At 37.1% G+C, this 22,583-nt stretch overlaps 7 protein-coding genes and 1 long non-coding RNA gene across 12 annotated transcripts; 6 read left to right on the forward strand and 2 right to left on the reverse strand.

The window, feature by feature from the left end:
* Window positions 1-212: 212 nt before the first annotated feature.
* Window positions 213-1,486, forward strand: Fer3 (48 related 3). Its single transcript, XM_018019180.2, has 3 exons — window positions 213-500; window positions 578-1,079; window positions 1,115-1,486. The coding sequence occupies exons 1-2, from the start codon at window positions 362-364 to the stop codon at window positions 1,039-1,041; spliced, it is 603 nt and encodes a 200-aa protein (XP_017874669.1). The 5' UTR covers window positions 213-361; the 3' UTR covers window positions 1,042-1,079; window positions 1,115-1,486.
* Window positions 1,487-1,646: 160 nt separating this feature from the next.
* LOC149270708 (uncharacterized) lies at window positions 1,647-5,029 on the reverse strand. The gene is made up of 2 exons (XR_016269848.1): window positions 4,906-5,029; window positions 1,647-2,170 (listed from the first exon to the last, which is right to left on the reverse strand). It is a non-coding gene; the product is annotated as an uncharacterized LOC149270708 (long non-coding RNA).
* On the forward strand, window positions 3,578-5,270 carry LOC149270709 (uncharacterized). Its single transcript, XM_089467472.1, is given in 5 exon segments — window positions 3,578-3,886; window positions 3,938-4,425; window positions 4,480-4,846; window positions 4,901-4,969; window positions 4,972-5,270. Coding segments are annotated over 5 exon segments (1,353 nt in total). The 5' UTR covers window positions 3,578-3,615; the 3' UTR covers window positions 5,130-5,270.
* A 1,532-nt stretch (window positions 5,271-6,802) lies between these two features.
* On the forward strand, window positions 6,803-8,929 carry LOC108621705 (uncharacterized). The gene is made up of 4 exons (XM_018019173.2): window positions 6,803-6,988; window positions 7,247-7,604; window positions 7,662-8,182; window positions 8,242-8,929. The coding sequence occupies exons 2-4, from the start codon at window positions 7,283-7,285 to the stop codon at window positions 8,764-8,766; spliced, it is 1,368 nt and encodes a 455-aa protein (XP_017874662.1). The 5' UTR covers window positions 6,803-6,988; window positions 7,247-7,282; the 3' UTR covers window positions 8,767-8,929.
* Window positions 8,930-9,913: 984 nt separating this feature from the next.
* On the forward strand, window positions 9,914-13,374 carry LOC108621703 (uncharacterized). Of its 2 annotated transcripts, none has more exons than XM_018019171.2 (5): window positions 9,914-10,228; window positions 10,572-11,092; window positions 11,156-11,715; window positions 11,776-12,505; window positions 12,598-13,374. In XM_018019171.2, exons 1-5 carry the CDS (start codon window positions 9,976-9,978, stop codon window positions 13,159-13,161), a joined length of 2,628 nt encoding a protein of 875 aa, XP_017874660.1. In that variant the 5' UTR covers window positions 9,914-9,975; the 3' UTR covers window positions 13,162-13,374. The 2 variants fall into 2 exon arrangements, with proteins under 2 accessions (XP_017874660.1, XP_089323547.1); XM_089467421.1 differs by having other exon boundaries at window positions 10,090-10,228; window positions 10,313-11,092.
* Window positions 13,375-15,306: 1,932 nt separating this feature from the next.
* LOC108621704 (uncharacterized) lies at window positions 15,307-19,674 on the forward strand. The gene is made up of 7 exons (XM_018019172.2): window positions 15,307-15,700; window positions 16,927-17,447; window positions 17,509-18,068; window positions 18,125-18,363; window positions 18,420-18,895; window positions 18,956-19,322; window positions 19,378-19,674. Exons 1-7 carry the CDS (start codon window positions 15,418-15,420, stop codon window positions 19,569-19,571), a joined length of 2,640 nt encoding a protein of 879 aa, XP_017874661.1. The 5' UTR covers window positions 15,307-15,417; the 3' UTR covers window positions 19,572-19,674.
* Window positions 19,558-22,578, reverse strand: Ho (Heme oxygenase). 2 transcript variants are annotated; one of them, XM_089467550.1, is made up of 3 exons: window positions 22,443-22,578; window positions 20,488-20,693; window positions 19,558-20,430 (listed from the first exon to the last, which is right to left on the reverse strand). In XM_089467550.1, exons 2-3 carry the CDS (start codon window positions 20,663-20,665, stop codon window positions 19,679-19,681), a joined length of 930 nt encoding a protein of 309 aa, XP_089323676.1. In that variant the 5' UTR covers window positions 20,666-20,693; window positions 22,443-22,578; the 3' UTR covers window positions 19,558-19,678. The 2 variants fall into 2 exon arrangements, with proteins under 2 accessions (XP_089323676.1, XP_017874663.1); XM_018019174.2 differs by lacking the exon at window positions 22,443-22,578 and having other exon boundaries at window positions 20,488-20,809.
* Taf12 (TATA-box binding protein associated factor 12) lies at window positions 20,987-22,430 on the forward strand. 3 transcript variants are annotated; one of them, XM_018019176.2, is made up of 3 exons: window positions 20,987-21,143; window positions 21,496-21,733; window positions 21,803-22,430. In XM_018019176.2, exons 1-3 carry the CDS (start codon window positions 21,037-21,039, stop codon window positions 22,121-22,123), a joined length of 666 nt encoding a protein of 221 aa, XP_017874665.2. In that variant the 5' UTR covers window positions 20,987-21,036; the 3' UTR covers window positions 22,124-22,430. The 3 variants fall into 3 exon arrangements, with proteins under 3 accessions (XP_017874665.2, XP_017874666.1, XP_089323702.1); XM_018019177.2 differs by having other exon boundaries at window positions 21,007-21,143; window positions 21,320-21,733; XM_089467576.1 differs by lacking the exon at window positions 20,987-21,143 and adding an exon at window positions 21,189-21,206.
* Window positions 22,579-22,583: the final 5 nt, after the last annotated feature.

Raw genomic sequence — 22,583 nt, forward strand, 5'->3', positions numbered from 1 at the left:
ATTTAGTGGAAGAAAAAAACAATAATTTATACAATCTCTTATTTATTATTTATTTTTTCTACATCAGCTCGCATTACGAAAATACCTGTAAAATATGCAAATTTCTAATGTTTTTACAAATATTTTGGTTGCTTAGCACAGTTCTCAACCCCAATTCACTGATAGCCAATCAGAACGCCATTCAAAATGGCCGTCTCAACTGCGCGTCGCAGATGCCGCACCCCATAAGGGTAGGCAGAAATCCAATAAGTCCAACTATGTAGATCTGATTTCAGAGCAGTCAACACAATCAGAATTTAATCCGATTCGGGCTTCCAAGCAGAACAGTAGAGATCCAAGGTCTACAGTCGATACAGTCGATATGCAGCATCCGAGTGACCAACCTACCTATATGCCAGAGGTACCCTTTCAGCCACTGTGGGGTCAGGAGGCGCCACCGCCGCCGCCGCCCATAGTTCCCTACCAAGATCTCATTGCAGGTTTCCCCTGCTCCGATTTATGTAAGTTACTCAATTGCTCAATCTTTAATTTAAGTATATTTATATTTATTTCTGTTTTAACATTTCTTCACAAATAGCACTCTGGCAAAGATCTCAGGTGACTCCACTCGTCAATCAGCGTCCAACAACCAATGGCCGCTCGCACGGCTCCACCTCCTCCAGTTCGAAGAAAACGCGACGCCGCGTAGCTTCCATGGCCCAGAGGCGGGCTGCGAATATTCGTGAACGCCGTCGCATGTTCAACCTAAACGAAGCCTTTGACAAGTTGCGACGGAAAGTGCCCACCTTTGCCTACGAGAAACGGCTGTCACGCATTGAGACCCTGCGGCTGGCCATCACCTACATTGGCTTCATGGCGGAGTTGTTGAACGGCACACCCTCTAATAGCCACAAAACCCGCTCGGACATGTACGGCGGTATGAATGGACATCATCATTCAGGGAGTGTGCCACCAGGTCCTCCAATGCATCCCCATCCCCATTTGCATCCGGCGGCCTATCAGCGTGACTTTGCCTCGCCTTACAATCACAGCTTGACGTAGGATGAAATCTAAAGAGGAGTATAACAATATTATATAAAGTTCTCTGTTACTATGCCATGTGTAGAGACTTAAGATAATATATATAAATGTGATAGATGTGCAAATTTTTGATTGTGTTTGTGATTAAGTTCATTATTATAGTGATATAAGTTAATATATATTAGTGAACGAAATTCTAATTTATTTACCGAACAGCTGTTCCTTTTCATATGTGTATATTTTCTTTATGAGCCGCACATTCTTCAAGCCATGAACAGACTCAAAAACTGAGAAATATTTCCTTTTCAGTGGGCTACAAAACTTATTAAAGTGCGGCTCAAATTTATATTACTAATAAACTATTAAGGGTCTTAAAGTGAAAGACAAATATATTCCAAATATTCAAATACTCCCGACCAAAATGTACTATTTGTTTCAAGGGTTTCCATCAGTCCGACTCGACTCGACTAATGGGAGGATTAAAGGGAAATAAGGAATATTATGTGCATACTTACTTCTCGATAATCTTACAATAAATCAATCAAAACATTTCCTAACTAAATAAACATTCAAATGATTTTACCTAACTATGAAAACTGGTAAGCTAAGAAAATATGAATTTAAAATTATTTATTTATTTATTTTTATTTTATTATGCTGTATTTTCTTTTAACAATTGTTTGAACAGTCATATAAAGCTTATGTGACAAATTTATTTTTAACAGAGGCTAGCAGCTATGGCTATTCAACTATGTTGTTTATAATTTTGGTAGTAAGAGACTTTTCTTGATAACAAATGTTTCCTATTGAATAATTCAGAGATTTTGCAATGCACATTTTCCCCATTTTGAGTATTGGCGTGAATACGAGTAATTTTTATTTTTTTAAATTAATCTTTAATAAACAAGAAGCTTTTGTTCATTGTGCAGGCTGATTTTAATTGTGATATCGTTGGTTCGTTCAGATTATAGCAAATCAAATTGATTACTTGTACAACTTGTGTGGATTACGTAAAAAATGAGTAGCAACAACCACCTGATAATCCCCCTAAGAGCCACTCTTTCCACTGCAAAATTATTTGAAGCCCAATGTGCGTGCGAACTGTTGCAGCTGCTATTGTGGCACATGTTGATGCCACATTGAAGTCACACTAGATGGAAGACAGAGAGACCCAAAAACAATTAGACAATAAAAAATTGGACTACATAAACAAAGCGTAAAATTATTAATAATAAATTAATGCGATGCAATGGTATTTGTTGTAAGAACCCTCGTGTGGCAAAAACAAGTGTAAGAGTCAAGGACGAGATTATGCATAGTTATAATACCCTGTATGTTGGTTGGTAGAAAATTGCACTATAACAATAATAATTATTATTATTATAGTAGGGCTAAAACTAGACTTTGGCTTAAAAGCCAAATTCACGGAATGAAAATTGTATATATACTTCATATATATCTTCACATTTGTCAACCTTATATATAGGGTACTTTCTAGTCAAATAATTTTTTATATTAAAGATATGCTATGCAGCCTAAATACCATGGAATTTTTGCGTTCAACGCCCATTTCAACAGATTAACTCCCTCTGTTTGACTTTTTCTGTATTGCCACTGAGCAAATTAATTTTGAACGTACGTAACGTAACTGGAACCACCTGAGGGTGGTTTGACTGCAACTGTATCATTTACGCTGCGACCCTAATTTGATCTTGTTTTGGGTGCATTGGTAGCTGGCAATATGTTTTGATGAATTCGTGACACTTCATGCCGCATTAGCATGGTCACCCCACTCCCTACCCCTGCCATGAGGGCTGCTGACTGACTTTGCCTTTATGAAGTGTGCTCACGTGTCTGTGATTAGCGTCTTATGTCAGAGTCATGTTATATTTAGAGTAAGCTCTTCAAATCCCACACACTTGACCACCTGCTGTGTGTGAGAAGCTTTAGCTAAATAGATTTTACTTCAAATTCCTGTCCTTTGTCCTTTGCTTATATGAACTATGATTCTTGCTTAATAAATATTAGCCATAGTGAATCTGCGAGTCTATGAACAATTTCTGAGATGTGCGTAATCCGCGCCAATCCTACCCTCGGCTCTATTGTGCACATGTCAAATCTATGTGACAAATTAATTGAACTTTGTTACAATTTTCAGCGAAATTTGCACAAAAACGTCGAGATTTTCTGAGTATATTGAGAAAAATCTAATATATATTTGACGGCATGATAAATGAGCCCAACAGATGCTTGGAAATTATCCGATGAAGATTCATATATTCTGCAATAGAACTAAAACGATCTGACTTTGATTGTATTGAATTAAACATTATAAAAAGTAAAGTAGAGCTCACAAAGATCCAAGATCAATTTAGATAATATTATAATATTATAATGTTAGCGAAAACAGCTTTTTGCAATGTAAACATTACATTCAGTATTTTATTTTATTATTTTAAAAGCTTAGATACTAAAATAATGCAACGTAATTTCCAATGTAAGAGGGCTTTAAAGCTTTAGCATATTTATTATTCTGGCGTAATTTTAAAAAGCTTTAAGCAAATCAACTTGAAAGCTAATTCTTTGTTTGTAAACATGCGACACAGTGAGCGCAATGTGTGTAGTATCAATAAAAACTCTCAGTATAGACAAAAATTTCTCACAGGAAACATCATGACAATGTCAGATGAACAAAAGTTGCTCGACTTTCCAAGTTGGTTGGATGAGCAGATGTTTAAAGAATTCCTCCAAGACGACTTTAAAGACTACAAAGCCATCAAGAACTTTGAGGTGGTGCCAACAAGTGGCGAGGGTGAAAACTTTACATGTTTGGTGGTGCGCGTGAAGATTATTGTGGAACTTAATGGTCAGTAGAAACTTTAAATAAATGTATTATTACTATATATAAAACTTAAAGATGGGAGCCAAACAGCAACTTCGTATATGGTTAAATTGTTACCTACCACTTCAAGCACACGAGATATGATTGCCAGCTGGAAGATCTTCGATAAGGAGAAGCTAACCTACAGCAGCTATATACCCGAGTTCGAGCAAATGTTTATGAAAAAAAACAAACAGATATCATTTGGTCCCAAGTACTATCAGCCAACGAAACCAGCCAGTGCCGAGTTGATCACTTTGGAGGATTTAGGAAATCGAAGTTTTAAGAATGTGAATCGCCAGAAGGGCTTCGATATGGCGCATGCTAAAGCGGCCCTCGATAAATTGGCTCAATTTCATGCAGCATCTGCAGTTCGCTTCGAGTTGAAAGGCGCCTATCCGGAAATGTACGATCGAAATCTTTGCAGTGAAGAGGACAAGTTCCAAGAATTCCGTGAGACGCAGGCCAACTCTCTGATCAAGGCGCTGCCACTCTACAACGCTGCTTATATGGAGAGCGAACTAGTAAGTTAATTTAAACTGAAATCCCTGTACGATTATCATCTAATTGCATTATAGCAAACCTACACTTCCAAAGCACCGGATATGTTCCAGGCCCGTGCGCCTAAGTTTGAGGGAGAGTTCCGTTGTCTCAATCATGGCGACTTGCATTGCAATAACATCATGTTCCAATATGACGAACATGGGGAAATTACAGAAACATACTTTATCGATCTGCAAATGAGTCGCTATTGCTCCCCCGCACAGGATTTGATCTACGTTTTGCTCTCTTCGGTTTCATTTGAGCTTAAGCTCTCCAGATTTGACTACTTCGTTTTTTACTATCACAGCAAACTAGTTGAATACCTTAAACTTTTGGATTATAGCCAGCCAATGCCGACACTGACGGGACTGCACATTGCAATCTTAAATCATGGCGATTGGGGTGAGCAAACATCTGAATTATTATTTAAATTGATATTTATCTCAAATATTATAGCCTACCCTGTTATATCCCTTCTGCTGCCTCTCCTGCTCATCGATCCCAGCGAAAAGACGAATATGGATACAAGATGGACCAAGAGAGCGAGGGCGATCAACTGAGGACGACCATGTTTGGGCATCGCAGTGTGGTACATCAATACGAACAACTGCTGCCATGGGCATACAATCGCGGCCTATTTGTGTACAAAACTAAATATTACATGAGAGACAACTTTGATATCTAATTCTAGATAAATGTACAAATTTTAGAAGCATATATTAAGGAAGAAGAAGATTATATTTATATTGTCAAAGAAAAAGTCTACTATTTAAAATATGTATATTTTGTATCCAGTCTGAAATATATACATACATATCTAAATCAATTTGTATCGATAAAGGATAAGGTATCGATAGAGCGAATATATATTTCAAATATGGCTTACGAGATCGCAGCTTGCATATGGACAGATCAATTGTAATCATTGTAAGAATATAAACTTTCTAGGATCTGACACGCCTACTCCTAAACAAAATAAAGTCATTGTGATTCAACAAAGAGCAATCCAAAGAAATAAGTTTGATTAGTCTTTATCAACAACTGTTGCCATCTGCCCACTTTAAGAACGCAGTTTTGTAATCAAGTTTACCTGATAAGGTGGCACAAGACCAAGCGATAACAAAAAATATTGTGCTCGTATTTTCGTATTCTTTTCCTGATAAGGAATGGCACACGCCAACGAATTTTTTCAATATCTGTATTAAGCCAAAAAGAACAAAGCTACAAACTATGCATATTTGATTTACGACATACTATTGTATATGGATACAGAGTATATGTATAAGAGGCATGCAGTCTATAAAGTACTAATTACTAATATCAGAGTCCAAAAGAATTTTATATTTATGAATGAACTTGGAGTTTAGGAACTGCGGAAAATAGTAGAGAAAGTTTTACTTCTGGTGCTTGTGCCTCATTTGCTGTAATCGGGCTATTCCGATTTCTAATTCGGATACAGCTAGATGAAACTCACTTGGAACAGTATTTTATGCCTCTCTTATACTAAATATCAACATATTTTTGTTATGTATAATTATTTAAAATCAGTTAACCGAGATACTCTGAACCCTGAGAGGGAAACGGGGGTATCCAAAGTCTACAAGTACAATTCCCAAGCCTTTTGCTATTATGGTGTCTGGACGGGTAGAAAAACTCAGACTCGTTGGGTTGCTCAAGAATATCTACTTAACGTTGTCTGCCACCTGTCTCCTTTCGACTGCTATATTTAGTTTCACAAAATCAATATGATCTACATTCGCATTTTCAAAGTTTACAGCTGATAATGATGAAGGTATTATTTACGTAATACCGATTGAAGTAGCTTATTTAAGAGCTTTTTCGATAAGAATCTGAAAATTTCATCACCTATTTCATCATTTGACCAAACAAATTTGATATCTTTCACAGAATTGAGACATTTTATTAGATGAAGATAAGATTAAGAGCATTTCCGTGTACTTGTTGAAAGGGAAAGCTTTTGATGGATAATAGCAAGACCTATGACAATAATTTTTGTATAAATTAATTTACTTCTTGAATGATCTGACAGTTATTATTCTTAAAGCAATCAGGTTGATTAACGCGTTTTTTGCATTGAAATCGCTTTCTGCAATGGATCACTATAAGAGATTGCCTGAAGATACTTTGGAAAAGGCTGCCCTCTTAAATACGAAGGACAACAGCAACCGACCCAATGCAACGCCGATGAACTACAAGGAACTGCAAAAGAAAAAAATAAGGATGGAAGTACTTACTGTTTATAAATAATCTTCACCATTAACGAATCGAATAATGTAATAATTTACATTAAAGATCAATAAATAAAATATTGATATAAAAACTGATTTGAATAAATTTTCATTTGTTAACTGTCATTTTAGAAAGAAATAGAAATAGTAGGCTCAAAAATGGAAAATAAACAGTAGAAATTTCAGTATTAAAACGGATATTCATAAAAGTAACAGAAAGATGAGGAATATACCGGCCTAGTCATGTTAATTAGATTAATATGGCTGCCGATTGGGAAAAAAATAAGATATGTCAGTAAGTGTCTATGGGATAGGCAACAGATTGGAAGAGATTACATCTGCGAAATAGGAGATACTCTATTAGTAATTTTCACTCTTTAATGAACATTTTATACTGAACAAGAATTACGTTTAGTCACTTCAATATGGGCTTAAGCTCAGTTGAATAATACAGGTGTTTACCATGCCTGACAACTAGCCAAATAGATTGAATTCAATCTTTTCAATATACCAGCTTCATTAGTAATTTGTACTTCTCTCCTCTTCTCTACAGTTGTAAAAGTTTCTGTATTTAGTTCAATGTAACAACATGGGTCAGAGCAGTTCAAAGAAAATACAGAAGAACAAAACACAGAGTACTAAAAACAATCAAAGCAATTTCCAGAAGTCCATCCCTATGGAAACAGTACGAAATGTCAATGCAGAGATCAGTCCTCAGTTTAAGGCGTCCAATTTTATCGATTCGAATTTAGTACCTGATTGGATCCACAAGAAACAGTTTTTAGAAATCCTAAGTGCCAATGTGCCACAGTTCTCGAAAATTCAAAATTTTAATATATCGCCCGCCTCAAGTGCGGGTGAGAACTATTCCTCATTGATATTGCGAATAGCCATAGACGTGAAGCTAACAGGTTAGTCCCAACTCGTAAAACCGCTTCATTTGAATTATCTTTTATTTTGTTCTTAAGATAAATCCACAAAGTCATTGGCTTTTATGATGAAAGTACCCCACGAATCAGCAAAAATGCAACAGATGTTAAAGACTGTGAACTTCTTTACCGTTGAGAACGCTGCCTATACGGAACTAATTGCCAAGTTTGAGGAACTCTATAGGTCAATAGGTCTGGACATCACCTTTGCTCCACGTGCCTTCAAATTCTCGGAGAGCGTGAGAAAGGAGCCGAAGCTGGTGAATACGGTGCTCATGTACGATCTGACCCAGGATGGGTATAGAAATGTGAATCGCCTGGAATGCCTTAATGTGGAACAGACCAAGTTGGTCTTACGAAAGCTGGCCCAGTATCATGCAGCTAGTGCACAATGCAGATCCCTCTACGGACCCTATCCGGAACTCTTTACGCAGACTATGTTTGCATCGAACAAGGACAGAGCTATATCCATATTAGAGGGTATAATGGGCCCGTTTAAGAAAATGTTTTTGGAAAATATCTACTACTTTAAAAATGGCGACAAGTACTACGATAAGTTTGTAAGTAGAGGTGTTCCTCAATCCAATTTAATATTATATAATTTTTTATTTTATTTTAGTCAAAACTTTTCGCCAAAATGAGCAGCAAATTTTTAAGTCTTAGTGTCTTTGATGACAGTGAATTTAATGTTATCAATCATGGTGATTGTTGGATAAACAATTTACTTTTTAAATTCGACACCGATGGCAATCTGAAGGACATGAAATTTGTGGACTTTCAATTACCAAAATATGGCCATCCCTCGACAGACTTGCTCAACTTCCTCATGTCCTCGGTACACATAGATTACAAGCTAACGGATTTTGATTATTTCATTAAGTATTATCACGATCAGTTAATCGAGCATCTGAAATTACTGAAATATAAGGATCGTTTGCCCACCTTAAGCGAACTCCACATGCAACTCTATAAATATGGTATATGGGCGATTACAGCCTCTGTGATGGTGTTACCCATCGTTCTATTAGATCAAAGTGAGGAACCGATGGAGTACAAGAGCCAGTTATATACGAATGTGCGCTATAAAGAAAATATTGAACAAATAATGCCCTGGCTGGATAATCGTGGTCTACTGGATTTGTAGCATTCAATTCGATAAATCATCTCTTGAGGTTAGGATTACAGATTCAAGAGTTTGGGTTCTTCAAATGAACTAGGTTTATTAATTATTTATCAACAAATACATTTTGCTTGAGATTTTAAATTTTTTGTTAAAGTAATAAACCCAGATCCTCATCAAAATAATATTTTTAAATACATTTCGTACATTAATATTGGGGATTTTTATGATAATAATAATGTGCAGAACTGATATTTATGCAAAGTTTGTGCATTCATAGGCTTTACTATGGAAACTTAATTATAGAACATGTTTTATTCCGAAAAGAGTTATAATTCCATCATATTGGTCTTTAGATTTTTTGCTTTCGAGATCATTTAAAAAGATGTGGCTAGATCGCCTCAGTTCATCGTGCCGATCTAAAATATATTTACAATACGTTCTGGGGCCTGCCAGGCCCCATACGGTCATAGACCTTTCAGAAACACAAAAAAGTGAGCTACATTTTAATCTACAATCACTGACGCACACACAAACGGAGTTCTTACACTTATATATATAAATATAATCAGTAGTAAAATTGAGTGTATGGCGATTAGATAGCCGAGCAAATTATGGGAAAAGTTCTACTATTATAATTGTAGTACATAGTCATTGTGATTCTACCAACAATAGATTTATAAGCAATTCGATACGGTTGTAATTATATTAAAATGATTTATATTATATTATATGATCTATATTAATAGCCAGTTTCATATTCATTGATTGAGATTGACAGTATGTAGTAGTATGTATGAGTTTTGTAAAGATCTATATGGTGAGCTTTAGTAAAAAGATACTAAGAGAGTTTTCTGTAGTTTTGACCTCTCATATCAACTGCAATAAAAACATAAGATATCCGTGGTTATATTTACAATATATATGGGAAGCCTGAAGGCCTGAAGACCCTTATTGCTCAGGCTTCAAACTTTGTTATTTAGAATTAATTCTTTGTAACAGTTAAATAAATAAAAAAAAAAATTTGATAATCATAATCTATTAGAATGGTGACACAATAAAATTTTTATTTTATGCCACCAGTTGACAAAATGATTAGTTTTATCAGCAGTTATCTGTAAAGGCTGGGTATAAATATCGACGTAAATGTTATAACAAATGCTCAGTTGAAAGTTATTTGTCTAACCGTGCAGACGTTTGAATATCACTAAATATTTGTATTGAAGATCAGCAATGGGTCTAAGCTTTAGCAAGTCAAAAAAGAAATATGAAGTGGAATCTGCAACAAAGCCAAGTGCAGCTCCAGAGATTGTGAATGCAATGCCCATCCCCCAGTGGATTAACGAAGCACATTTTGTGGAAATTCTCACCCAAACTGTGCCCCAGTTTTCTAAAATTCATAGCTTCAATATAAAGCCCGCTATGGGAGCTGGCGAGAACTATGCGACCCTCATGCTAAGAGTGAATATCGATGTAGAACTCAAAGGTTAGTAAAACGTAAAAATGAGTGATTAAAAAATCCGATTCAATGAATGAATGAATGCTAAAATTAAATTTGCTACACTCGCAGGAGGTCTGCACACGCCAATACGTTCTCAGATAAGATTATAAATACTAGGTTCCTATATGGAGGCCAAAATCTATAATTTCAGCTATGACTTTTAATTTTTTGGAATACGAGATAGAAAAATAAATAGCGAGCAATAAATCTTTACGTATATAGGCCGTTATATTCGTTGGAGAGGCAGAAAAAAAACTATATATATTTCTAGTTGATTATACGGAATGATATTATAGTATGATTATTTTGGTTACAATTTTAAAATTAGATAATACCGTCAAACACAATTCATTTATGATGAAAGTGCCCCATGACACTGCTCAAATGCAAGAAATGTTGCAAATGGCCAATTTCTTCGATGTTGAGAATGAGGTCTACATAGATCTGATACCGAAATTCGAGGAGCTCTACAAGTCCAAAGGCTTAGATATAACCCTTGCACCTCGCGCCTACAGATTCGATGAAGGCGTCAAGATCGAGCCCAAACTCAAAAACACTGTTCTCATGTACGATCTGGGTCAGGATGGTTATAAGAACGCCAATCGCTTCAAGGGCCTCAACGTAGAACAGGCCGAGTTGGTGCTCAGAAAACTTGCTCAATATCACGCCGCAAGCGCTGCCTACAAAAGCATTCACGGACCATACACCGATACTATTATGTATGGCATGTTTGGTAAAGATCCTCAGGTAGCTATAGCTATAATGGAGAGAATGTTTGTGTCGACACAGAACATTTTCCTAGATACTCTACAAAACTATGAAAACTGCGAACAATATCACGAGAAGTTGGTATGTAGCACATCAAATTTGTATTAAAGAACATGCCTTAAGCATTTTAATTTTAAATTTCAGAAAACATATTTTTCGAAAATCAACAAATTGTTTATTGAAATGGGCATGCCCAAAGCTGATGAGTTCAATGTCATTAACCATGGGGATTGTTGGGTCAACAATTTTCTCTTCAAATTTGATCAGTCTGGAAAGGTGCAGGATATGCTTTTTGTGGATTTCCAAAATCCCAGATATGGTCATCCTACACAGGATCTTTTATACTTCATTATGACCTCAGTGGACATACGCTACAAACTAACTTACTTTGACTACTTCGTAAAATACTATCACGATCAGCTGGTTAAGCATCTCAAGCTGCTCGATTATAAGGAGCCTGTACCCAAGTTGATGGAGCTGCAAATGGAGACCTATAAGTATGGCGGCTGGGCCATCATGGCCTGTTATATGGTGCTGCCTCTGGTGCTGCTCGATCCGACGGAGTCGGCCACATTCGAGAACTTCTTTGGTAACAGTGAGGCAGGAGCAAACTTCAAGAAGCAAATGTACACGAGCAAACGATATAAACGGTACATCGAACAGATTCTGCCGTGGTTGGATAACCGCGGCTTATTAGAGATCTGGTAAGTTACGCTATATAATCGAGGTCCAGAGCTGACTTTACAATACTATTGTTTCTTTAGCGAGCCACCGCAAGCAGTCCAAGCTGCAGCTGTGCCAACAATTCCTTCAGCTGAGAAGGTTGAGATCGACTCGAGTGTGCCCTCATGGGTGAACAAAGACTATTTCGTAAAGCTGCTTAAAGCAGAGATTCCCGACTTCAAGGATATTCGGGATTTCCGTGTTAAGAAAGCCACCCAAGGGGGTGATAATTACGCCTCCATAATGCTCTCTGTCGATATTGATTTCCAAACAGTTCATGATCAAACATTGAGTAAGTCTTTCATGCTGAAAGTTCCACCAGCGAAACAAGCAGAGATTCTCGACATGATGCAAACCTTCAAGAAGGAAATAGCCATGTACACCGATGTCATTCCGCAGCTGGAGCAGCTATACAAGCAGGCTGGCCAGTCCGTTGTCTTTGCTCCCAAGAGTTATAGCCTGCCGAGTAGGCCCGATTGCGATCACATTATCTTACAGAATCTTCGTCTAGCGGGCTACAAAAACGCAAATCGCCTACAGGGACTGAGTGTTAAGGAGACAGAGCAGGTCTTGGCCAAATTGGCCCTGCTACATGCCGCGTCCGCACAGCTCTATGTAACCAAAGGACGCTATGCTGACTGCCTGGATAAGTCGATCTACACTGAGAGCATACGTCCCGTATATGAAAATGATTTTGCGAAAGCTTTACTCGCTGCAAATATAAAGGCAATGCGAAGCCTTAAAGGCAGCGAAATCTTTGGCGATAAGGTGGTAAGTTATATACTATAGCTGAAGATTAAATACAAAATGAAAAAGACACTTCTTACTCCATTCAAATATTAATAATTATTTTTTATCCACAGGCCAAAATACTGAACAATATGTTCGATTATGAAATCAAAGCAGGCGTCTATGATGAAACCCAATTCAATTGCATCAATCATGGCGATTGCTGGACAAACAATGTGATGTTCAAATACAATGCAGAGGGCGAGATTACGGACACACTCTTTGTGGACTTCCAGAGATCGACCTTCAACAGTCCCGCCGTTGATTTGTATTACCTACTAATGTCCTCACCTAGTCTAGATATAAAGCTTGAGAAATTCGATTACTTTATACGCTACTATCACACCGAGCTGCAGCGCAATCTGGAGTTGTTAAAGTATCCCCGACACATACCAACGCTCAGCGAGCTCCATACCATTCTGCTGAAGAATCCCTTGAGCGCCGTAACTACAACGGCGCTGATAATGCCGGCGGTACTGGTCGATCCCACCGAAAATGCGAGCATTGATACCATGATGGGCACCAATGAGGAGAGCCAGGAGTTTAAAAATAAGCTCTATTGCAACGACAGATATCGTAAACATGCTGAGGCGATCTATCCTTGGCTAAATAGCAAAGGCCTCTTAGATCTTGAGTAAAATTTTACTGGACCGCCTCTAAATATTTGTGTTATTTAATTCTTATTACAAAATAGAAATGAAATTATAAGATTTGAATTATAAAAAAAATATACGTACCTCATTATACACTATACCTATAGACTGAACCCATTGAAAATGGGAAATGGGAGGAATTAATAAGCAAAAACAAACACGACTAAGAAAATGACAATAAATGCACATCAATTTTAATTTCCACTGTTGTAGTTACTGGGACCAGGTACCATAGGTGCGAAACGAACATCAAAACAGTATATAAGGGATATTCATAATGCTCCTCCTCGTTGATGTGATATCCCATGCTACACTCAGTTTCTTTGTAGTAGATATATCGCTATTATCATATAAGCCTTCATATCGAATTTCTCAAGAGGTCTGTATCCCAGTCCAATCCTTCCACACTAAACTAAATAACGAAAACGCTACAGCTATCAGCTATTACGCTGAATAACTGGGTGACTGTTCAATCCGCGGATATAAGCGCAAAGCTCTATAGCCCGTCAGGCTTTAAGCTAACATTTTAATATCATTTATTATTTTAATTCAGCGTAATACACATTTAATTATACCATTTTTCCACAAAACAGTTTTATAATAAAACCCAAATTACAAATTTCATTATAAAAAAAAAAAAAAAAAATGGTTTTAATTTGTAAAGGATTATTTTAATGAACATAAAAGTAATTTTAAAACTAATAACTAATAATAAATACGAGCTTAATTTGATCCTCATTTGACCTAAATTGGTTTTTAATAATTTACACTTGGTTAAAATTACTATAACAATTTGTTTCCTCGGCGCCATAGTTTCGGCAAAAACTGACCTAAAAACTACAACAAATATTTTATTTCCGTTGTTTCATGCCATTTTAAAGTTTATGAGAAGGAATGAAACACAAATTTGATAGTGTCTTATCAAAAAAAAAAAAAAAAAAAAAAAAAAAAAAAACAAGTAAGAAGGCTCTAGTCGAGACTGCTCGACTAGGAGATACCCTGAAACCTACCCTGAAATCATTCTGCACTTTTATACACAAATGTATGCACACTCATCCACATGCACATATAACGCGCTCTGCTGACTGCGCAATATTATGGGCAATATTATGAGAATTTATTTGTTGAATAATTTCTCGTACTTATATAGTGAAAATGTGTGTACATTTCAAAGCACAAGTCTCTAGTATTTGAAATGCGTTTTTTACAAATGGAGGGCGAAGGCGTGGTATCCAAAATCTGTAAATTACAAAATCTTCGTATCGATCAACTGTATATACACAATAAATCTGAAGTCTCTATGTCTAAAAGTGTTTTAATTAGGCTGAAAACCCCAAATCAATTTTTCGATTATTCTCGATAACAAAGTTATCGGACGAGCTATTGAAAAAATCTCTACATACTTTTTCACAAAACCATTATACCCTGATTTCCCATTTTCAATGGGTTCAGGGTATAAAAATATACTCATTTCATTTTCGTGAATGAGTCTAAATAAAAGTCATTAGTAATGGCAAGAGACTGACCTAAAAGCTACAAAAATATATAACTTCTGTTATTTGATGCTTTTTAATGAAATTTAAATGATGTGCATCTATTGAAAATTAGACCTCAAAAATCCCTCACTAATGACGATTCAACAAGATCATTGATTCCGCTGCATCCAACTTCGATAATAACAGTGAAGTATATTTAGAATATTTATTTTATATTATATTCTTATTAATAGTAGTCCAAGGTCAAGTTCGAATTTGTACCAAACTAGTCTACAGCAGAGATACGAAAAATGAATTATATGACGCATTCGACATGTATAGTATATGAAGCATTCGACATACGAACAAATATAGTAGAAGTCATTGTTGTATAGACCTCAGGCAAATCATTCTAGTTAATTTCAACAGTCCACTGTTAGATTGAATAATACTGTTGCAGTTTGTTATCTATTTGCTTTTAGCATTTATAAAATTATAATTAAATTGTCGTTGATGGGGCTTGTTACATATTCAATAATAATGTGTTTTTTTTTTTTTTTTTTTTCGTACTTAAATGGCCAACAAAGGCTGATAAAATAGTTGTTGTAGCGCCTATCAGACTGATAGTATCCGTGAATCTTCGGTATAAATATCAACGTAATTATAATAACAAGTGCTCAGTTGAAAATCATTTGTCCAACCGTACAGACGTACGGACGAAATATCGCGCAATCGCTGTACATCTTTATTAGTTTTTATATCTGCCATGGGTCTCAATAATAGCAAGAAAAAGCCAGAGGCTAGCATAGCGCCAGTGAACGATACTCAGTCAAAACCCAGCGTAACAACAGTATCCGATGTTCCTCCAGTGGTGGTCACTGCGACGCCCGTTCCCAATTGGATTAATGAATCGCAATTTGTGGAAATACTCTCTCAAAACGTACCCCAGTTCTCAGAGATTCGCAGCTTTAATGCGAAAGCCGCCATGGGAGCTGGAGAGAACTATGCGACCCTCATGCTGAGAGTAAAAATTGAGGTAGAGCTGATAGGTGAGTGAAATGTAAATTTAAATTGTTGTTCACTTTATTATATTTGCGTATTTCAATAATGATTAGAACAGCAGCTAGAATATCGGTATCTAGCATGTTTTCTACACTAACTTCTAAAGATTTCAATTGTGTATAAGTATAACATTCATGTTATCTAATTTTATTTCTTTAATAACCTAAATACACACTCTTATAAGCTTAGAGATAACATATATATCTACATATCTATATGATACTACCGCTGCGCAATTTGTCTTTTGTTAAGTTTGAATTTAGGACCAACTGTTTCTGATAAATGACTATCAGCCTAAGACAAAACTTTTTAACATACAAACATTTATAAATATATATATATGTATGTAGGATACCTAAAAATTATATAAACACTCCTGAAAATGACTTTGTTTTAAAGAGCTTAATATTGAGCAGCGTTATGAAATAAGATAATCCAGACAGACTACTGCCTTCGATCATTGTCAAATTAACAGCTGGCATCAAAGCCATTTCTGTTATCGAACAAATCGACTAAGTGTACCAAAAGCAAGACGATATTGAGTAAGCAAACGAGCAATATTGTATACCAGCAATGCCTGATATGCATAGCTCACAAATGAGTGTTGACACTTTTTCGTTGTCATTGCACACGAAGGCAAAGGTCATTTCTGTTGAGTTTTTTAGTCAAATTGTCTTTTGCTGAGAGTCTTTGTGGGAGCGAAAATTGTAATACTCTTTACGCTACACTCATCTGAGAACGTCACACGAATGAGTCAATGCGAAGCGTTTGACAGAAACCGATTCTAAACAAAACAAAGAGAGCCGCTCAGAGCGAGATCGTGTCGGCATGATGTTTTCGGTCATGTTATGAAGCAGAGCATATAAGAAAAAACGATCAACACTCATTTACGAGCTATGCTGAAATGTAAAATTTAGAAAACAAAAATAATAATAAAATACAATAGATATATCAGGCATGTATGTACATATGTATTTAAATATTGATCAATCACGTTTTGCGTTGATTAGTTTGATATAAAGCTATTTTCAATACTCATAACTTCAACAGAGTCATCATCATATTTATTTAAGCACCAATAAGTTTTAAAGTGGCTGTAGAGGCTAGGAAAATTGATTTTTCATCCTACAAGTCAGAATAGATAAACAAGCATTAAGAGATGATCCCTTATCCGATATTATAATGTATAGTTTCTCTTTTAATTCTCAACCAGATAAGACGATAAAACCCGTTTCGTTTATGATGAAAGTACCGCACGACTCTGTTCAAATGCAAGAAATGCTGAAAGTGGCCAATTTCTTCGATGTTGAGAATGAGGTCTACATAGATCTGATACCGAAATTCGAGGAGCTCTACAAGTCGAAAGGTTTAGATATAATCCTTGCACCCCGCGCCTACAGATTCAAGGAAGGCGTCAAGAACGAGCCCAAACTCAAAAACACCGTTCTCATGTACGACCTGGGTCAGGATGGATATAAGAACGTGAATCGTGTAAAGGGCCTCAACGTAGAACAGGCCGAGCTGGTGCTTCGAAAACTTGCTCAATATCACGCCGCGAGCGCTGTCTACAAAAGCATTCATGGACCATATACAGATAGTATTATGTACGGCCTGTTTGGATCAGATGTTCAAAAGGCTATGGACCTGTTGAACACTATGTTTGCACCTACGCAGAAAGTTTTCCTTGAGAATGTAAAGAATTATAGAGACGGATATAAATATCATAAGAAATTGGTAAGAAAATCATTTATGATTTGGAAGTCACTTATCTTAGCATACTTATATTTGCTTTCAGGCAACATATTTTGAGAAAATGCGCGAAAATTTTATATCTCTGGGAATGGCAAAACCTCATGAGTTTAATGTCATCAACCATGGAGACTGTTGGGCCAACAATTTACTTTTCAAGTTCGATCAGTCTGGAAATCTGAAGGATATGCTTTTTGTGGATTTCCAGAATCCCAGATATGCCCATCCTGCCACAGATCTTCTATATTTTATTATGACCTCAGTGGACATGAATTACAAGCTAACTTACTTTGACTACTTCATAAAATACTATCACGATCAGCTGGTTAAGCATCTCAAGCTGCTCGACTATAAGGAGCGTGTGCCCAAGTTGGTGGAGCTGCAAATGGAGACCTATAAATACGGCTGCTGGTCCATCATGGCCTGCTATTTGGTGCTGCCTGTGGTGCTCCTCGATCCGACGGAGTCGGCCACGTTCGAGAACTTCCTTGGAGATACCGAAGCGGCAGTAGACTTCAAGCACAAAATGTACACGAACAAGCGATACCAGCACTGCATTGAGCAGATTCTGCAATGGCTGGACAATCGGGGCTTATTGGAGATCTAGTAAGTTAAGCTCTACATAATGAGTGTTTAAATCAGACTAATTATGTTCTTTTTAGCGAACCACCACAAACCCTGCCAGTCGCAGCTGCACCATCCATCGCCCCAGTTGAGCAAAACAAAACCAAAGGAGACTTGGATCTGGATTGGTTGAATAGTCAAGACTTTGCAGAGTTAATTGTCGCTCAGGAACCCCAATTCGAAAAGATTGTTGGAGGCACCTCGACGACAGCAACCAAGCCGGGAGACAATTATGGCGACTCGCTGCTCAAAGTGAATATAGAAGTACAGCTGAAAGGTAACTCTGACATAAAGTGAACACAATAACCAAGATTAAGTCCAACTACTTCTTAGACAAAAGTACAAAGAACTATGATTTCGTGCTGAAAATACAGGCGGATAGTGGGATCGCCAACTATTTTCCTAAGGAGTTGGAGGTGTATGGAAAATACGTGCCAGCCTTTGAGCAGCTATACACGGAAGCGGGTCACTCGATTCGGTTTAGTCCCAGGAGCTACAGATTCAACAAGGCAATCAAGCAAAGCTACTTACTAATGGAAAATCTTCAGAGAATTGGATTTAAGATGGCGGATCGCAGACAAGGCCTTGACTTGGACCATACCAAGTCTGTACTCAAGAAACTTGCTCAGTGGCATGCTGCCTCTCTTAAATACAAGGAGCAGAATGGACCCTATCCATCCAAATACAACGATGGAAAGATTTGCGAAAACTCACGGAAAATTTTCCAGAAGCTCTACGAATCCATCGGAGAGAGTTTTGGTAGAATGAAACATAACTTCAACGGTGTTGAGGAATATGCACATAAATTAGTAAGTGACAAATGTATAATAATAATAATTATGAATTCAAAAATAAACTTCTTTGAATAGGAAGCCTACTGCAAAGTCTACATTGACAGATGCATTGAGGATGCGAAGGTGGATGAACTGGAGTTTAATGTGTTAAATCATGGAGATTTGTGGATAAACAATGTGATGTTCCAGCACGATCAGGAGGGCAGAGTGAAAGAGGTCTATTTAATAGATCATCAAGTGACAAAATATGGCAATCCAGCACAAGATCTTTACTTTTTCTTAATGACTTCACCAGAATTGCATTTAAAAATCGAGCAATTCGACTATCTAATCAGATACTATCATGAGAATTTAATAGAAAACGTTCAATTGCTAAAATATACGGGCTTTGTTCCCAATTTGAAGGAATTGCAAATAATTTTACATAAACATCCCATACATGGCAAGTACTCAACTATGTTGATATTATTCCTATTTTTAACAATTTTGTGTTTCAGCTGCTGGCACGGTGATTGGCCCCTTATCTCTTTGCCTGAGGGATCCCATTGAGGAACTAGATACCGATCTAATTGACAAAGATGGCTCAGCAATCGATGCATTATGTGATCAGCTATATAGCAGCGAAACCTACAAAAAGCACTTTGAGCTTCTGATGCCGTGGATAAATAGGCGCGGTCTATTGGATATATAAGATTACCTAACGTTAAATTTTATTGCCTTTGGCTTCGAACAAGCATATATACTATAAGTGTACTAAGTTCAAATGTAACATTAAAAAACACATTTTAAAATAACATATCACTTCACAGCTAATTTGATAGCCACATAAATACCGGCTATAAAAACAACCGCAATGGCTAACTTCTTCAGATTAGCACGATTCACGCCTTTGACTGTGCGCAACAATTTAATATTCATGCGAAAGACGTTGCGACTCTCTTCAATGTACTCGGCACGCTCCTCTTCATTCAGTTTACCATAGACTTCGTTGAAAATGCGACGCAGCTTGATTTTCAGTGTGGCTATACGGACAGGAAAATATGTCGCCTCGCAGCCCACTTGGGAGATGGTTACCTGCACCGGCATCGGCCGTGCACGAAGATCATTTTCAGTAATGCCATCGTCTGCAGCGGTGGCTGCTGCTTTGGCTGTTGCCGCGGCAGCATCTGCTTCGGCTTGCTTTTGCTGCTCCTCCTGTTCGGCGTTGTCTTTGGGAAAGATCCAGAGCTTGCGTGCAATCATGCGCTTCTTTTGCAACAGCTGCCCGCCAGACATCAGAGCCATGTACATTTGAAAAGCAAAGGCAAAGAGTAGCACCTGGCTTTTGGCCGCCACCTTTTCCAGGTGAGCCAAATATTCCTTGACAGCTGGACGCGGCTCATAGGAATTCTTCCAATCGGCGCCATAGAAATAAGCAAAGTCACGCTCAAACGCAGCGACGCGATGCAACTCTTTGGGTAGCAGATTTTCTGGCAAATGCGTTTCAAAAAATTTATATAATTCGTAGAAGACCAAAAGGCCATCGTACCAGACCTCATCATCAGATAGAGCTGCAGAAATATGATTGAATAAAGAACTTTTGTTTTTATATCTTGGCGATCATTTACCAATTGCAAATTTAGCATTGACTAATACATCCGTTAACTTGTGCACATCCTTTGTCGCTTGACGCACTTCCTTTGTAAAAGTCATGTCCACATAATCCTCATTATTGACGTCAGTGCTTTCTGCATTTTCACTTGTGTCCTTGATATCTGGAGTGAGTAGTGCCGCCTCCGTTGACATTTTGACTGCGCTCTCTATTCGCCTTTGACTGAATTTAAAGTATTATATATACGTTTTACTAAATGATGCGTAATTTAAATTTCTTTGAACTCAAGACAATGAACTTCGTTTCGATTTCACAATATTCGATAAGACTAGCTTGCATTAATTATCGATTACTAAGAAGTGGCAGCTTTATGTCAATAAATTATAATTATAATAAATATTGCTGGTACATTAATCAAAATGGTGAAGAAATATACTGTGCTAACCAGAGCAATATAATAATCTGTTGTTATTTTGTATTATTATATATCTTATAAACGATGTATGGCAGCATAGTATCGCATAGTTATCAGACTGAGCCTTCCAACACTAATACTGATTTAGCAATGTTTGGTTGTTTTACAGCACCCTGCAAGACAGATGTACTTGTTGTTTTGTTGTCCTTACTAAATTTACAGTTTAATTATAAAAAATCAAATAAATTATTCGAGTTGTAAGTGTTTTATTGTTACTGTACTTAATGGCTATGTAGACGCAAGCACATAAATGTATAAATGTAAATGTGAAATGTTTGGCATTATACAAATTATACTCTGTTTTTATATACCTTTATTTTGCAATTAAAACTATCTCTCACACAAATCAAGCACTTATACACACTAATTACAGTACACAACAATCAACAACAACGATACACAACTGCAACGCTTTGGTTTCATCTCTTTCAAAATTCTAAATCCCATTGCCTAAGTAGAGTATTTAAGAAAGAGCAAAAACAATTTGTATCTATTAAAAAATCAAACTATCGAAAACGCAATGTCGGATCTTTTTACCACTCTCGATAGCAACAGCGGGCAACACGACACACCAATGGCATCGCCCTCACAGCACAGCCCCATGACAAACAACAACAACAGTAATTCCTCATCCACACAGAACGGTGGTGCAACAGCGGCTCAATCTGCCTCTGCTGCTGGTGTTGGTGGTGGTAGTGGTGGTAGCAGTGGTAGTGGCGGTGGTGCAGGGGCTAGTGGTAATAAGAGCACAGGCCACAGTGCAGCAACGGGCGCAGAGAATACACCTGTAAGCACAAACCCAACCCCTGTACAAATATATATGCATACATATAATTCCTTATTTGCTCTATTGTAGATGTTAACCAAGCCTCGACTCACAGAGCTGGTCCGCGAAGTGGACACAACCACGCAGCTGGATGAGGATGTTGAGGAACTGTTGCTGCAGATCATCGATGACTTTGTCGAAGATACCGTGAAATCGACGAGCGCCTTTGCCAAACATCGCAAATCAAATAAGATCGAGGTGCGCGATGTACAGCTGCATTTCGAACGGAAATATAATATGTGGATACCAGGCTTCGGCACGGATGAGCTGCGTCCGTATAAACGTGCTGCGGTCACCGAAGCGCACAAACAGCGTCTGGCCTTAATTAGGAAAACTATTAAGAAATACTAGAGGTACAAGACGTATGGTTCGCGGGGTATCTGATTTGACAAGAGGATACTTTTTAATTTCATTTCTCATTTTCATAAGACAACACTCCACTTCATTTATAAGAAGAAAAGTTAGAGCACGGCTAAAAAGTAGTTTACAAATTATATCAGCTTTTTTTTAATATACACAAAAAAACAATATTAAAGCGCGCGAGGAAGTTTTTTATTTGCAATATTCTAAGTCTAGATAGGTAATGATGAAGCAATAATTAAGCACACTCACACTACCTAATAAGAACAAATAAACTTGTCTTAAATAATTGGAAAAATTGTTTACTTACTTTTCGCTTGTCAATCTGGTGTATTGAAGAAATTGTTTTGGCAAAGCTCCTTAAAACTAAAACTTCGAATATGTCAGACGAATGACATACAAAAATCATTCATGTCTTGCTGTTACCGATATGTGATACGATATCACGTGA

This window comes from Drosophila arizonae, chromosome 2 (genome assembly GCF_054131065.1).
Source record: "Drosophila arizonae isolate 15081-1271.41 chromosome 2, UAZ_ARI_1.0, whole genome shotgun sequence".
In the NCBI taxonomy this organism is placed as follows: Eukaryota; Metazoa; Arthropoda; class Insecta; order Diptera; family Drosophilidae; genus Drosophila; species Drosophila arizonae.